General features: G+C 40.2%; 1 protein-coding gene across 2 annotated transcripts in view; it reads left to right on the plus strand.

Moving 5' to 3' along the window:
- The window catches only part of LOC134353797 (activating molecule in BECN1-regulated autophagy protein 1-like), a 423,477-nt gene that overhangs the window by 330,428 nt on the left and 76,770 nt on the right, over positions 1–16,279 (plus strand). For both annotated transcript variants that reach the window (XM_063062189.1, XM_063062188.1), the window contains exon 15: positions 14,821–14,960. In XM_063062189.1, coding sequence (XP_062918259.1) covers positions 14,821–14,960 — 140 coding nt within the window. The remainder of the gene's footprint in view (positions 1–14,820; positions 14,961–16,279) is intronic.

The following is a 16,279-nucleotide window of genomic DNA, read 5'->3' on the forward strand; positions in this document are numbered from 1 at the left end:
GAATACTTGAAAAGCTTACAAAGCTGGTAAAGGAGGCGTGCTGAGATCATAGAATATTTGTTATTAGAAGAAGTTACAGGAAAAATAGGTGAGTCAAACAAGCTCTGAGAAACTTATTGTCATTGGCCACTTGAGAGCCAGAGTAGCTCATGTATGTGAGGGTGTTTGTAAAAGTTTGTACTGCATAAAATCATACGGTAGCAGGTCAGTCTTGCCTCTGGTATCCATGTTCCACGTAGTTTCCTCCTATTGTGTTTACTTTGTTGTGGTCCCTTTTCTTCCCTTTCTTCTTATGTGCTTCTTAGTCAATTCTACAATAATCTAATTTTCATTGGTAATGAGTTCCATTTTCTAACCAGTCTATAGAAAGAGATATTCCTTGTTTATATACTGGATTTATTAAAAATCAAGGTGCATTATAGTTTTTGATGTAGACAACAAATTTTTGGATGCACTCAAATGGTTGGAGAGTGCAAGGTGATAAGCTACCACCAAGGTTACAAAGCCAGAGGTGAGATTTTTGTTGATTAAAGAGTTGAGGCAGCGTGTATGTTTGCAGTTGAATTTTAGAGCAGTGGAAGTAGGTGCCTTTTCGATGATGGAGACCATGAGGCTCAAGTCGGGTCACAGCAGAGCCTTTGCTTCCTTAGAGGTTTGTGAAGATTCGACTGATGAACTTCTACATATGTATGGTACAGAGTATATTGACTGGTTGCATCACAGTCTGTTATGTAAACGCCAATGCCTTGAATGGAAAATCCTACAAGAAGTCATGCAGATGGTCCAGTCCATCATGGATAAAATTCTCCCCTCCAATTGAGAACATCTACACTGAGCGCTGTCACTTCAAAGCATCATAACATCATCAGGGACCCCCACAACTAAGCTCTGTTCTCGCTTCTGCTATTAGGAAGAAGGTACAGGAGCTTCAGCACACGCACCACCATGTTCAGAGACAGTCATTACCCCTTAACCATCAGGCTCTTGAACCAGTGGGGATAACTTCACTCAGCTTCACTTGCCCCATTTCCTAATGGTCCCACAACCTATGACTTGCTTTTAAGGACAGTTCTTCTCATGTTCTTGATGTGTATTGCTTATTTATTCATTTTTTTTCTCTCTTGTATTTGCACAGTTTGTTGCCTTTTGCACACTGATTGTTTGTCCGTCTGTTGGGTGCAGTGTTTCATTGATTGTGTTATAGCTCTTGGATTTACTCTATATGCCCACAAAAAAATTAATGTCAGGGTTGTATATGGTGACATATATGCACTTTGATGATAAATTTACTTTGATCTTTGAAATAAGAAGCTGAATTGTAAGTGTAAACTAGTACTGTGACTGCAGGTGTAGAGGAACTTGGGGGAATATGGAATAAAGTTTCTTCTAGGAAGCAATTAACTAAACATCTAATGAAGTTTAAGGATGGAGAAGATAATTAACACAACAGTGAAGTTTGTGGAACAGATTAAAATTAAGCACAATAATTAATGAAATAAAGACAAAATCAAAAGGGCAGAGTTCTGAAAGATTTTGGAGTCAACTCTGGGAAAGCTAAACAGTTACAACAGCTTTCTTTCCTGGTGTTCATCACTGAATGTATTCCAGGAACATAAGTCTTGTCATCAACAAATTTCATACTTGGTTGCCATCTTGCAGTTTCTGCAGAGAGTTTACTTTAAGATAACAGCACAAGTTCGTGGTCTCTGAACTCTCTGTGGAAGGATAATGACAGCATCTACTTTTTGTTAAGTTGCAGCCAGAGCATTGGATATCGGCAAGAAATTTGTGTTAGTCCAGACCTCAATGTGCCTTTTAGTTGCCATAAAGGGCCTTGTTCTTGGTGGTACTGTAGTGATCCTGCTCTGAAGCAGCATGAGTTGATATGAACATCAGTGGCACCAGTACTTCCTTTCTGTTCTCAACAGCTTGGTGAGACTGCACCTAGAGTATTGTATACAGTTTTCGTCTTTATACCTGAGAAATAATGTGCTTGCTTTAGAGGAGGTTTCCATGATTTTGGAGAGTTTGCTATGTGAAGAGAGGTTGAGAAGACTGGGTCTGAGTTTAGAAGAATAAATGAAAGTTCCATCAGAGCTTATAGATCATTAAAGAGATTAGCAGGGAGGATATTTCTCCTAGCTGAGAAGAAGCATCTTCAGAATCTAAAGATGAAGCCAGTTAGGGCTGACATGAGAAATTTCTTCATTCAAGTGAAGAATCCATGGAAGGCTTTGGAGATTCAATCATTGAATATAGTCAAAACAGAGATTAAGGCAATGGTAGGACCTAGTGCTTGTGTTGGAAAATCATGTTGAGATAGAAAATCAGTCATGATCTTAAATGGCAGAGCATGCTCTAAAGACCGGACAACCTATTCCTATAAAATAAATGTAATTGAAATCTGAAAGATCTTCATATACTGATATCCTGCATCTTAATGTTTTGAAGGAGATGATCACTAAGAGTGTTAATGTAGTGGTTCTCATTTTCCAAAACGTTTTTAGATTCATGAATGGTTCACACAGAATGGAAGCATGCTAATGTAAACACATTGTTTATGAAAGGCTCAGCTGCTGAAGCCTCCGTTGGTTAGGGTCAACCATAGGTGTTGTGTCCTAGCTGTCTAGATACACAAGCCAAGGTAGTACGATATGAAGAGCAAGCTCCCTCTCTCCATGCATCCGATGAACCCAAAGAAACAGCAGAGTCCGATACACTTTGGCCCCAGCAGCATTGCAGGAGTTGCCAGTCAGCACTGAACTCAATGCAGGGCTGCCTTAGGGACTCCAGCTCCGGATTTTTCTCCAGGGTTTACTCCCAAAGCCTTCCCCATGAGTAGATATAGCCATAAGGCAGCAAAGATTTGAGATCAGGGTTTTCTTTCCAAATGAGCTGCCAACCTCTGCTGACGAGCTCCATCTGCCTAAAGCAACTGGTTTCAAGACATCAGTAACTCACCTTTGCCCCTTCTCCTGTCAGTAGAAAAGGTTCTTCTGGGCTTAGAAACAAAGCCACACATGAAGGCCAGGAGCCGGTGATAATAAGCCTGATTCTGAAACTTGATTGTCAGAGGTTATTTGAGGTGCATGCCACGGGGAGCATTTAACAGGTAGTGGAAGCTTATCCCCATCGGCTGTAACAACCTTAAGGAACCTTTCTGAATGGAGGGGGATAAAAAACAAGGAACGATAGTACTGTTGTCCTGACATCAGCAGTTGGGGAAATTGCTAACAAAAGAAAATAATGTTAGATGGGGTGACTGTGTATTCATGTTAAAATGTAAGTGGCCAAACAGAAGAGGTGGAATTAGTTGATCTGGTGTTTCTTTGGGTCATTGATAAGACCATACAGATAGTTATTAAACAGCACTGGACCATATAGGGTTACGGTAAACGTTGGCATAGATTGAGGATTGGTTGATCGGCAGAAAATGAGTCCAGGAAGTTATGTCTGGTTTGGTACTGCTATGATTAGTGTTGGGGCTCCAACTGCACATAATCTAAGTGTGGGATTTGTATGAGAGGACAATGTAAAATATATTGCTGATGATACAAAGCTAGGTGGCATTGTAGATTGTGAGCTGAATTCCAAGAAAAATCAGATTAAAAGGAAAGAACATGACATATAGAATGCAATCTAGGAAAATGTGAAATGGTTCACTTTTGATTGGAGGAAAATAGAAGAGTATTTTTTTAAATGTAAGAGATTGGCAGATGTTGATGTTTAAAGGGGCTTGAAATGTCATTATCTACAATTCACTAAAAGTTAGTGTGCAGATACAGCAAGTAATTATGAAGGTAGTCAGCTTATAGGCCTTTTGTTGCATTAGGATTTGAGAACAAAAGTGTTCCAATTATATCCTGATGATTCTGTACTGGCTTTGTCTCCCTACCTAAGGCAGCATATCATTCTTGAATAAAGGATCACCAGCTTTATTCCTGAGATTTTGCTGGGGTTGGCGGGGTGGTTTGAGGGCACAGAAGCGATAGTAATAAAAAAGAGATTAAGTAAGCAAGCTCTGTACCTTATTGACTTTAGAAGAATGAGTGATGGTCTTAGTAAAATGTACAAAATTCCTCTGGGGCTTAACAAGTTTGGTGCAGGGGTAATATTTAGAACCAAGGACACTGTCTGAAAGTAAGGGGACAGCCATTCAGAATATAGTTGAGAAGAAATACCTTCACCCAGAAGTTGGAAATCCTTGGCGTTCTATGCTTAAGGAGGCTATTGGAGTTCAGTCAAACATATGTTGAAGATGGGGATTGATTGGATGTTAAAATAGTGGAGAAATATGGGTTATTGCAGGAAAGTGGTGCCAAAGTAAAAGATAACTCATGATCTTAGTGAATGGCAGGTGCAGAGAGACAATTGGCCTCATCCTGCTTCTGGATGCTGGAGGATGAGAATGTTTTAAAGGTGTGGTTGTCCTTGTATAGATGCCTGATCTCAAAATGAAACCAAGGCTCTTCACTTTTGGCTTTGACCGTCATTGCTGGATGATATTATGTTTTGAAAACTTCTTGATTCTACAAAGTGTTTCAAATAATCTATTTTGATTATTTGGGTGGAGGATATTTTTCCCACATTGGATACCATGCATGTCATAAGATGACTCAACATCAACAACATGCTGGAAATCTGATGCCTAAACGGTGGAGGAAATGCACCATTCATTGGATGTCAGTGGAGAATCAAGCAAAGTTAAACTTTCCATTAAATAGTCTTCCATGGGTTATACCATGTTGAAATAAAGTTATTGCATGGGCTTGTGTAGATTGAATAGTAACTAATAGCTAAGTTCTGGAATAGGCTGCCATCTAGTGTAACAAGTACAGACTCCAGTTGAAGATTTCCAAACTGAATCTTACAGCATTCACAAAAATTGTTAGAGATATAAGATGCTAAAATCAGAGCACTGGAGGAACTCAGGCAGTATTTGTGGAGAGAAATACACAGTCGATGTTTCCAGTTGCGATCCTTCATCTGGACTGGGATGTGTGAACATGTTAGATGCAGGTTTCATTTTTCATACAGAAAGGCCACTCTCCATCATCATGTGTGGTACAACAATCAGGCTGAGTGGGATTGGCTTTGAATAGATCTGGCAACTCAAAACTGGGCATCCATGAAATACTGTGCATGATACGCAGCAGGAGAAATGCACATCACCTGTAACCTCTGTGTGGGATGCTCTTGCAGATGATAAATCCTAATACAATGAGGAATGCATAGGGAAGTTGGAACAGCATCCAAGCATAGCAAAATATGATAAGGTGCCATCCTAGTGAGCTGTAGTACAAGATTATATATGTTCTAAACAGTAAAAATAGTATGCAAGAGACAGAGTTAAACAAACGGGCAACCAGTGGATCAGATTAGGGTTCTGCAGTCCAACTTCATCTAGCCATGAATGACGGATCCATGCTGACTTTGTCTTGAGGTCTCCGATATTAAGAAAAGCTATTCCCAATTGATTCACTTAACAACTGGGAGCACCGAGTACAGTAAAGGCAGTGGTTTAGCTGTAGTCATGATGATTTGTGCTCCAGCATTAGCTGAGCTACTCCTGTACATTTATAACACTGACATCTTCCTGACAAGGTGGAAAACTTCCCCCTTATGTCCTGTTCACAGAACAAAATAAATCCAACAAAACTGACTACTACCCCATTAACACACACAAAATGCTGGTGGAACTCAGGAGGCCAGCAGCATCTATGGAAATTAATAAACAGTCGATGTTTTGGGCCTAGTCCTGAAGAAGGGTCTCGGCCTGAAACATCGACTGTTTATTCATTTCCATAGTTGCTGCCCGACCTGCTGAGTTCCACTAGCATTTTGTATGTATTTGCTCTGAATTTCCAGCGTCTGCAGGATCTCTTGTGCTTACTACCCAATTAATCGACTCTCATTCATCAGCAAAGTGATGGAAGCCATCATCAACGGTGCTAATGAGTACCAGTACAAGGAGGTGATGCCCTCTTCTGAATGATTGACAGAGATGAGCAGTAATTGCTTGCCTTCACTGCAATGCCCAATTTTCAGGAGGAATTAATTTTAAAAAGGCTGCCAAGCAGTGCGTGTGCACATACATTTGGAGAAATGTTAATATTTTAAATGTAAAGCTGCAGTCTTCAAATCTAGTTCTGTTTTTCATTATTATAAATTGTGTTCAGAGTTTTGGTTCAGGTAATAGTAGATTGAATGTAAGAGCCTTGCGTAAACAACCCAAATCAAAATAAGTGAAATGGGGAGAAATGAATCTGCCCTTACTTTGACATGTATATGATGAGCAATTTATTTACTTATCTCTGAAAGTTTGTGTCATTATGGATGGAAAGTTAAGGGCACTCTAATCACAGACACAGTCAGATTTATAGACACAAGCCTTCACCATCCACCTCCAGCATCATTCTTCAAGCTTGATCGTACACAATTAGTTTGATAATGTACTGTTATATCAAGGACAAACTGCATGGTTAAATGTGCTCTGTGAGTTACAAGCAACCCATTTCTGATTGTTGGAAAGATGTTCAAGGTAATAGTACAATTTGAAGAGGAATGGTTTCATTCTTCTTTATAACCAATACCATAAGATCTTGACAGAGAAATCTGTCTAAATAATAACTTATCACATCACATCAAAGTGAAATGTACTGTAAGCTGAGGTCTTTCTGTATTTGCAGAAAGTCATGATTAGAATACTGTATAAGTATATTTTTAAAATGGAGGCTTTTTAAATCTGATAAGCCCAGGGCATACAAAATACTTTACAATGACCACTTCTAATGAATACAGTTCAGTCAGTTGTGCAATTTCTTTCTTCCTTTGAATTACTGTGCATCAGTAGCCTTGCAGATACCTTATTGTGTCAGGATTCATGGTACAGTATCTTTAATGTACAATTAGGGCAACAGGCCCTGCTCTAGTTTAGCTTTTCAAAATGCATCACCTTGCACTTTAACTGTATTTGAAATCCATTTGCCACTCCTCAGCCCATTTCCCTAAATGAAATACAATAAAATTCTTGGCTCTCAACAACAACACCTAATTTCAAAGTAAATTATCAAAGTACATGTATGTCACCAGATGCAATCCTGAGATTCAGTTTCTTCCAGGCATACTCAATAAATCCATAATAGAATCAATAAAAGACCACATCAATTGGATGTTCAACCAGTGTACAAAAGACAACAAACTGCAAATACACAAAGGAAGAAAGGAATAATAATAATAATAAATAAGTAAGCAATAAATATCGAGAACATGAGACAAAGAATTACCTCCTTTGCTTCAAGAACCTGAAGGTTGAGGGATAATAACTGATCCTGAACCTGGTATTGTCAGTCCTGAGGCTCTTATACCACCTTCCTGTTGGCAGCAGTGAGAAGAAAGCATGAACTGGGTAGTGGGCATCCTTGACGATGCATACACTTTGCTGCGACAACGCTCCACATGGATGTGCGTAATGGTGGTGAAGCCTTTATCTGTGATGGACTGGGCTATATCCACTACTTTTTGTAAGATTTTCCATTCAAGAGCATCGGTATTTCCATACCAGGCTGTGATGCGCCGGTCAATGCAGCCTCTGAAATGATAACACCAAGGAATTTAAAGTTGCTGACCCTCTCCACCTCTGATCCTCTGATGATATCTGGCTCATAGAGCTCTGGTTTTCTCCTCCTGAAGTCAATAATCAGCTCCTTAGTCTTGCTGACATTGAGTAAGAGGTTGTTGTTGTGGCACTACACAGCCAGATTTTCAATCTCCCTCCTATAAGCTGATTCGTCACCAACTTTGATGCAGCTTACAACAGTGGTGTTTTGACTTGAAGATGGCTTTAGAGCTGTGCTTAGCCACAAAATCATAAGTATAAAGCGAGTAGAGCAGGGGCCAAGCACACAGCCTTGTGGTGCCCCTGTGCTGATGGAAATTGTGGATATGTTGCCAATCTAAACTGACTTGGGTCTGCAAGTGAGGAAATTGAGGATCTAATTGCACAAGGAGGTTTTTGAAGCCAAGGTCTTGAAACTTATTGATTAGTTTTTAGGGGATGATGGTATTGAACGACGAGTTGTAGTCGATAAAAGAACATCCTGATGTATGCATCATTGCGTCCAAATGTTCCACGCTTGAGTGAAGAGCCAATGAGATGGCGTCTGCTGTGGATCTGTTGTGCCAGTAGGTAAGTTGGAGTCAATCCAAGCTGCCTCTCAGGCAGGAGTTGATATGTTTCATCACTATCCTCTCAAAATATTTCATCACTGTGGATGTAAGTGCATGCCACAAGACAATAGTCATTGAGGCAGGTCAGTCCATTCTTCGTGGGCACCAGTTTAATTGAAGCCTGCTTGAAGTGGGTGGATACCTCTGACTGTCAAAGTGAGAGATTGAAGATCTCAGTGAACACTCCAGCCAGTTGATCAGCACAAGTCCTTGTCCAGGTACTCCATCTAGGCTGAATGCTTTTCACCCTCCTGAAAGCTGCTCACACTTTGGCCTCAGACTGAAATCACAGGATCATTGGGAGTTGGGGAAGGTTGTGATGGTTCCTCCATGTTTTGATGGTCAAAGTAAGCATAGTCATTGAGCTCGTCTGGAAACAATGCCCTATTGTCACCTACCTTGCTTGATTTTACTTTATAAGAGGTGATAGCATTTAAACCCAACCACAACTGTAGAGCATCCTTCATTGATTTCAGTTTAGTCTGGAATTGCCACATCACCCATGAGATGGCTTTCTAGAGATCATACCTGAAATATAGTTGAAATTGTAGTTTCATGTATCTGCAAATTTATTGATCTGGTCTTGTACATTTGCATCCAACTGAATACTAACACCAGCCCCTGAAGCACCCCACTAATCACCTGACTCCATTCAGAGAAACAACTTCATCATCACCCTCTGCTTCCTACCTTGATTCCAAGGACCTAACCTTCCAGACCAACCTACCATGTGGGACCTTGTCAAAGGACTTGTTGAGGTTCAAATAGACAACATACATTGCCTTACACTCAACTGCCTTTTTTGTTATCTCTTCAAAATAAACTTTTAACAATGTTCGTCAAGCATGACTTCATTCACACAAAGCCTATCTGGCTCCTCCTAATGAGAACTGTCTATCCAAATGCTGGTAGATCTTTCCAGTACTTTTTCCACTATTGATGTCAGGCCGACAGTTCTGCAGTTCCCTGGTTTGTCTTTACTACACATTTTTAAACAATAGGACAACATTAGCCACTTTGCAGTCTTTGGGAACTTCACCAGTAGCTAGCGAAGCAAGTATCTTCAAGTATCTCCAGCGTTTCCTCTCTAGCCTCCCAGAGAACTTTCTTCTGAAGAGTATTCTTAATCTTTTTATAATCACCAAGGAATTTACTGGATCTCATCCTCCTAAACCCAGTATATGACTCATTTTTCTTGACCGAAGCCTCTCGTCAGCCAAGGTTCCCTAAATTTGCTAGTTCTAGACTTCACCCTAATGAGAACCTGTTGCTCCTAGACACTTAATATTGCACTCTTAAAAGCCTCCCAATTGTCGTTCATTCCTTTCCTTTCAAACAGACTCACTCAATCTCCGCTAGATCCCGTCTCATTCCCCCAAAGTAAGCCCTGCTCCAGTTTAGGACCCTAACGTGAGGACCTGCCTAATCTTTTCCATCACTATCTTAAAATTAATAGAATTATGGTCTCTAGAGCCAAAGTGCTGCCACTTTATTTATTCACCCTGCCTCGTTCCCTCAGAATATTTGGCATTTTTGGTCAAAACTCTGCATCAGGAGTGCAGGGTTTCTAACCAAAAGGTTGACAATTCCTTTTCTCCTATAGATGAAACCTGATCCACTGAGTTCTTCAGATTATAGCATCTACAGTATCCTGTGTCTCCATTACAGACAATGCATTGTATAGTAATTGAGTGTGCCCATATAATTTAATGTTGTCATGTAATTATGACAGTTAATGAGGTTGATTTGCATCATTCTGGTTATCAGTACTGTAATCCACATGGCAACCTGTCCTAATGTGGTTAATGCTATGCTCTGTTATAAAGCTTGACTATATCATGCTGTTGTTAGCATTGGAATTTTTAATCAGTTTGTGATATTTAAAAAAGGAACAATTTTCAGCTTTTCATTGAAGATTACTGCTTGCAGTGCTTTGTATGCTTTATATGGTTACCACATTTTTGCCAACCATCAAATTTATTGAAACTGATTCCACTTGCCTCCATTAATTCCATATCCCTGAATGCTTTGCACATTGAAGAACTTCTCCAAATGCCTCTTAAATGTTGTTACTGTGCCTGTCTCCACCATATTCTGCAAGGAGGTCAATGACCAGTGGTGTGCCTCAGGGATCTGTTCTGGGACCCCTTCTCTTCGTGATTTTTATAAATGACCTGGATGAGGAAGTGGAGGGATGGGTTAGTAAATTTGCTGATGACACAAAGGTTGGGAGTGTTGTGGATAGTGTGGAGGGCTGTCAGAGGTTAGAGCGGGACATCAGTAGGATGCAAGACTGAGCTGAGAAGTGTAGATGGTGTTCAACCCAGATAAGTGTGAGGTGGTTCATTTTCTTAGGTCAAATACGATGGCAGAATACAGTATTAGTGCTAAGACACTTGGCAGTGTGGAGAATCAGAGGGATCTTGAGGTCGAGTCCATAGGACACTCAAAACTGCTGCACAAGTTGACTCTGTGGTTAAGAAGGCATACGGTGCAATGGCCTTCATCAACCAATGGGATTGAGTTTAAGAGTCGAGAGGTAATGTTGCAGTCAAGTCAGACCCCACTTGGAGTATTGTGCGCAGCTCTGATCACCTCACTACAGGAAGGATGTGGAAACCATAGAAAGGGTTCAGAGGAGACTTATAGGGATGTTGCCTTACGAGAATAGTTTGAGTGAAGTTGGCCTTTTCTCCTTAGAACGACGGAGGATGAGAGGTGACCTGACAGAAGTGTATAAGATGATGAGAGGTATTGATCGTGTGGATAGTCAGAGGCTTTTTCCCAGGTTGAAATGGCTATCATGAGAGGGGAGGACACAGTTTTAAGGTGCTTGGAAGTAGGTACAGAGGAGATGTCAGGGGTAAGTTTTTTATGCAGAGAGTGGCGAGTGCATGGAATCAGCCGCCAGAGACAGTGGTGAAGGCGGATACGATAGGATCTTTTAACAGACTCCTGGATAGGTACATGGAGCTTAGGAAAATAGAGGGCTCTGGGTTACCCTAGGTAATTTCTAAAGTAGGTACATGTTTGACACAGTATTGTGGGCTGAAGGGCCTGTATTGTGCTGTAGTTTTTCTATGTTTCTATCTCTTCTGGCAGCTCATTCCAGATACCAACTACTCTTTCTCTCACCGGAACATTTGCACCTCAGATCCCGTTTAAACTTCCTCCCTCTCACCGGAAAGCTATTCTCTGCCCCCCCCCCGCCCACACGTTATAGAGAGTGTACCATGGGAAAAGATCCTGGCCATCTACCTAATGTATGTTTCTCATAATGTAATATATCCTAAATTGTTTTCAAGTTGAGGGGGGAGCCTTTTCACCCAAATGGTGGTGCATGTATGGAATGAGCTGACAGAGGTCGTGTTTGAAGAAAGTAAGTGAAAAACTTTTAAAGGACACTTGGCATGTACATGGGCAGAAAAGGCTTAGAGGGATTTGGGCCATACACAGGCAAATAAGACCAACTCAGGTGGGTATCTTGGTTGGCATAGATCATTTGGGCTGAAGAACCTCTTTCCATGCTGTATTACTCTAACTAAAGTACAGAAATACTAACTATTTTCAAAGCTGCTTTCTGCTTGTAACCGGGTTCCCTTTTCACCTTCCATTGGAGAGGAAGTGGATTTTAAACACCTATTGAAGCAGCTTAACTAAATGTACTGTGCATTTTGAGATCCGAGTATTGGTAAAAACAATGTCTTAAATATTGAGGTATTGTCCAAATGAAGTCAGCAGTGGCAGACTGTTTTGAAACATATAGTTAATAATTCAAGGCAAAACATTATGTTTTAATTGGCTAGTGCATCCCATTCTGTTTCTTCACTGAGAAGCTCCAGTGAGTTCTAGTGTTTTTAACAACTGACAACATTGACAGAAAGGTGAAGTTGGCTATGTATAGGAAATCTTCAGTTAATGTGAATTAATTATTATTTCTGATTTGTCAAAACCTGCGAAAAGCTTGTGTGCTGGTAATGAATAGCAAGCATGCCATCCAGAGATGGAGCTGAGTTATCCCATCTTCTTGTGGTACTGCAGAGAGCATTGTGCAGTGGTTCTCCACAGAGCCCATTCTTGGGAGAGTGCGGAGGCTGGTGTTGTCAGCTGTTTGAGAGTCTACTGTCTTCGTGTACAGCATTTTTTAATGGAAGATGGCAGTTTATTATTCATTGCTTTATATGCTGTGCTGAAATTTGCATAAACTCTCCTTGAGATTATTGTATCTGTGATGGCCCTTGTGTTCATTTCACGTTGAATATTCAGTCTGTTAATATACTCATTGTGATTGTCGCAGTACAAATATATTTTGTTAAAACTAGTTTTCTTTCTTTCAATGTTTCTTTTAAAGCATTGCTGTCTTCAAAGAATTCATGTGTTGGGGACAGTGGAAATGGATACCAGATTAAAATGCTGTTTATTTAACAGATCACTCTGATTGAATGTGACATCCTGAATTTTTTTTTCATTTCCTTTCAAATGGTGATTGTTATTTTATCAAGGCACCAGCAAGTGAATGCCCAGCTTGCCTATATTTGAAGAATGCTGCCTTAGGTGTAAAGTTTGCCTTTGGTTGAACTGCACTGTGCAGCATCTGTTTGAATTGTTGAGAGAATGTGGTAGATTGACCTCTCTTTTTTCTCTCTCTGTCCCTCTCACAATATTCCTTGCCTGCTCTCCATCTTCCTCTGGCCTCCCCTCCTCCTTTCTTTCTCCCCAGGCCTCCCATCCCATGATCCTCTCCCTTCTCCAGCCTTGTATCCCTTTTGCCAATCAACTTTCCAGCTCTTAGCTCTATCCCTGCCCCTCCTGTCTTCTCCTATCATTTCAGATCTCCCCCTCCCCCTCTTACCTTCAAATCTCTTACTATCTCTTCTTTCAGTTAGTCCTGATGAAGGGTCTCAGCCCAAAATGTCAACTGTGCTTCTTCCTATGAATGCTGTCTGGCCTGCTGCGTTCCATCAGCATTTTGTATGTGTTGCTTGTTATAAAAGTGTTAGAAGGTGTACAGGAGTGAGATATATCTGCTGGTTGAGTGGTGTCGAGGCAACAACCTTGCACCCCACATCAGTAAGACTAAAGAATTGATTGTGGACTTCAGAAAGGCTAAGAAGAGGGAATGCTCAGGAGTGCTGATAGAGAGATTAAAAGTGGAAGGAGTGAGCAATTTCAACCTCCTGGGTGGCAATGTCTCGGAGGATCTATCCTGGACCCAACATATTGATGCAGCGACAAAGAAGGCACGACAGCAGCTATATTTCATTAGGAGTTTGAGGAGATTTGGTATATCACCAAAGACACTCTCAATTTCTACAGATATACCATGGAGAGCTATTGTAACTGGCTGCATCACCATCTGGTATGGGTGGAAGGCGGGGTGCGCAGGATCAAAATAAGCTACAGCGAGTTGTAAACTTAGTCAGCTTCTTCATGGGCACTAGCCTCTGTAGTATCCAGGACATCTTCAAGGAGCAGTGCCTCAAAAAGCGACATCCATCATTAAGGACCCCCATCACCAGGTTATGACCTGTTCTCATTGCCACCATCAGGGAGGAGGTATAGGAACCTAAAGGCACACACTCTGATTCCAAAACAGCTTTTTCCCTCTCCCATCTGATTTCTAAATGGTCATTGAACCTATGAACACTACCTCACTACCTTTTTATTTCTATTTTTGCGCTACTTATTTGAAATATATATTTACTGTAATTCATATTTTTCCTATTATTGCAATGTACTGCTGCAGCAAAGACAACAAATTTCACGGCATATGCCAGTGATATTAAACCTGATTCTGATTCTACAGCCTCTGACTCAGAGTAAATGGTTATTTACTGAGTTAAATCGATTAGAGAAAAATTTATGATTGCTTTATTAAGTAGTAGAAACTTCTGTTTAAAATTAGTACAGTATGTACTTCAAGACAGAAAATAATTGTTCTTGATATTCCACACCGAAAATCAATGCAGTGGATCACTGGTCCAGATCTGTGCATAATCATTAGTAAACTTTACTCGAAGGAAAGGGTTTATCACAGGTTATGTCATTTGTGGCTATGATTTTATTGTGTACACTTTGCTCTTAATTTAAGAAGATGTTTAATTTTACGATGAACATTGAGTTGAGTGGCAAAACACCCCTAAGGAGCTCTCCAGGGCATTTCATCTTCTGATTCTGTAGATTTTAGGTGCAAACTACCATTTCACAGAAAAGCTCTTTTTTTTTTAAAAGAATTCTAAAATCTATTTGTTTTGCACATGTGTGACATTTTATGCATTTCCCAAAGATCAGTTGTCTTACAATTCTGTAGAACTCCAATATCAATGACCTTTTCCGTCCAATTAAGCTCTATGGAATCACAAACAACCAAATCTTCCCTGCCACCCACTTCATTGATGTCGACTTTCCAGTCCAAATATAGTGTATTCTTTGGTTTTATGGCATGTTTTCATATTTCAAAATATTTCAGAAGTTTGGCAGAAAAAGATAAAATATTGCTTTGGATTTTTAGCATCTGAAGAGTCTCGTGTTTGAACTCGTTCTCTGGCATCTGTATTCAACATACTTAACTGTTGTTTCATCTTCTTACAGAGAGTTTTCAACGTTTTGTACCCAATGCCTCCAGACCAGAGGAGACATGTTAGTATAAACTCTGCACGCTGGCTTCCAGAGCCTGGGCTGGGCCTGGCCTATGGGACCAATAAGGGAGACCTAGTCATTTGCCGGCCTGTGTAAGTAGCTTTTAATATTAAAGTACTTATTATCCAAAGCTATTCCCTTCAAGGAATTGTGTTTTAGAAAATATAAATGACTCAGTGTAAAGTGAAGACACTACTTTCAGCCATAATAACTGGTCAGTGTATTTGGTACTGCAGAACAGAACAGTAAGATTAACCTTTGTGTGAGTTCAATGATATCATTTCAAGGTTGATGCTTATTTCACAGTTGTGCAGAAACAGCTTGTATTTTATCGTCTATCCTTGGAGGATGGAAAGGGTAATAGGTGGCAAGTCGTCTAAGTGTAGATGAGTTTCAGAGACTGCTGATGCATGAATGCAGAGGGATTGAGAGTTTGGGGAGTATGTGGCGAGGTGACTGGAGTGAATGAAGGTTTGTAAGGATTAGAATGATTGATGTGCATTTATGGATTAATAGTACAAACTAGTTTTATATGACTAAATAATAATTTTACCAAATATTACTTTCATTAGTCTTCAGTGTTTGCTTAGACATGGTAAAATTATTACATTTATAATTGGCATTTGTAATGATTAGAGTTTGCCTTTGTTTTTTAAGACGAAAGCTTTTTCTTAGGATCATATAGTTGACCAAAACTTCTGTCCGGACCTATTTGGAAGTGAAAATGAAAAACACCTCACGTGAAGGGAGTTCGAAGGGTTGAGCTCTCTTTTGCCATAGTCATTCTGAGGTGCATACTCGAGGATATTTGGCAACAGTGTCTTTGTGTATTTGGGTCACGGATCAGTTGTGATCTCATTGAATAGCTGGTGAATCAGGTTTGAGGGACTAAGTAGTCCATTTGAGCTCTGATGTTTCAAATTTGAGAATGCCCTACTGTATCTGCAGCAGTTCTTCCCCAAGCACTAGAAAAGAACCTGGTTTGTCAGAACATTTTGTTTATCATATTATTGTATCTACAAATTTCCCATTCAAAATCATATTTAGTGCCTGTTGAAATTTTCTGTTGGCTAAAAAACAAACACACATCTATTTTAGTTTTTGTTTTCAGTTCACATCCTCTCTCTAAGCTGATGGAGTCATAAAAACATAAGAAATAGGAGCAGGAATAGGCCATCTGGCCCGTCAAGCCTGCTCTGTCATTCAGTAAGATCATGGCTGATCTGGCCATGGACTCATCTCCACCTACCTTCTTTTTTCCCCATAACCCTTAATTCCCCTACTATGCCAAAATCTATCTAACTTTATCTTAAATATATTTACTGAGGTAGCTTCCACTGCTTCATTGGGCAGAGAATTCCACAGATTCACCACTCTCTGGGAAAAGCAGTTCCACCTCATCTCCATCCTA

The sequence above is a fragment of the Mobula hypostoma genome, chromosome 11 (assembly GCF_963921235.1).
Source record: "Mobula hypostoma chromosome 11, sMobHyp1.1, whole genome shotgun sequence".
NCBI lineage: Eukaryota > Metazoa > Chordata > Chondrichthyes > Myliobatiformes > Myliobatidae > Mobula > Mobula hypostoma.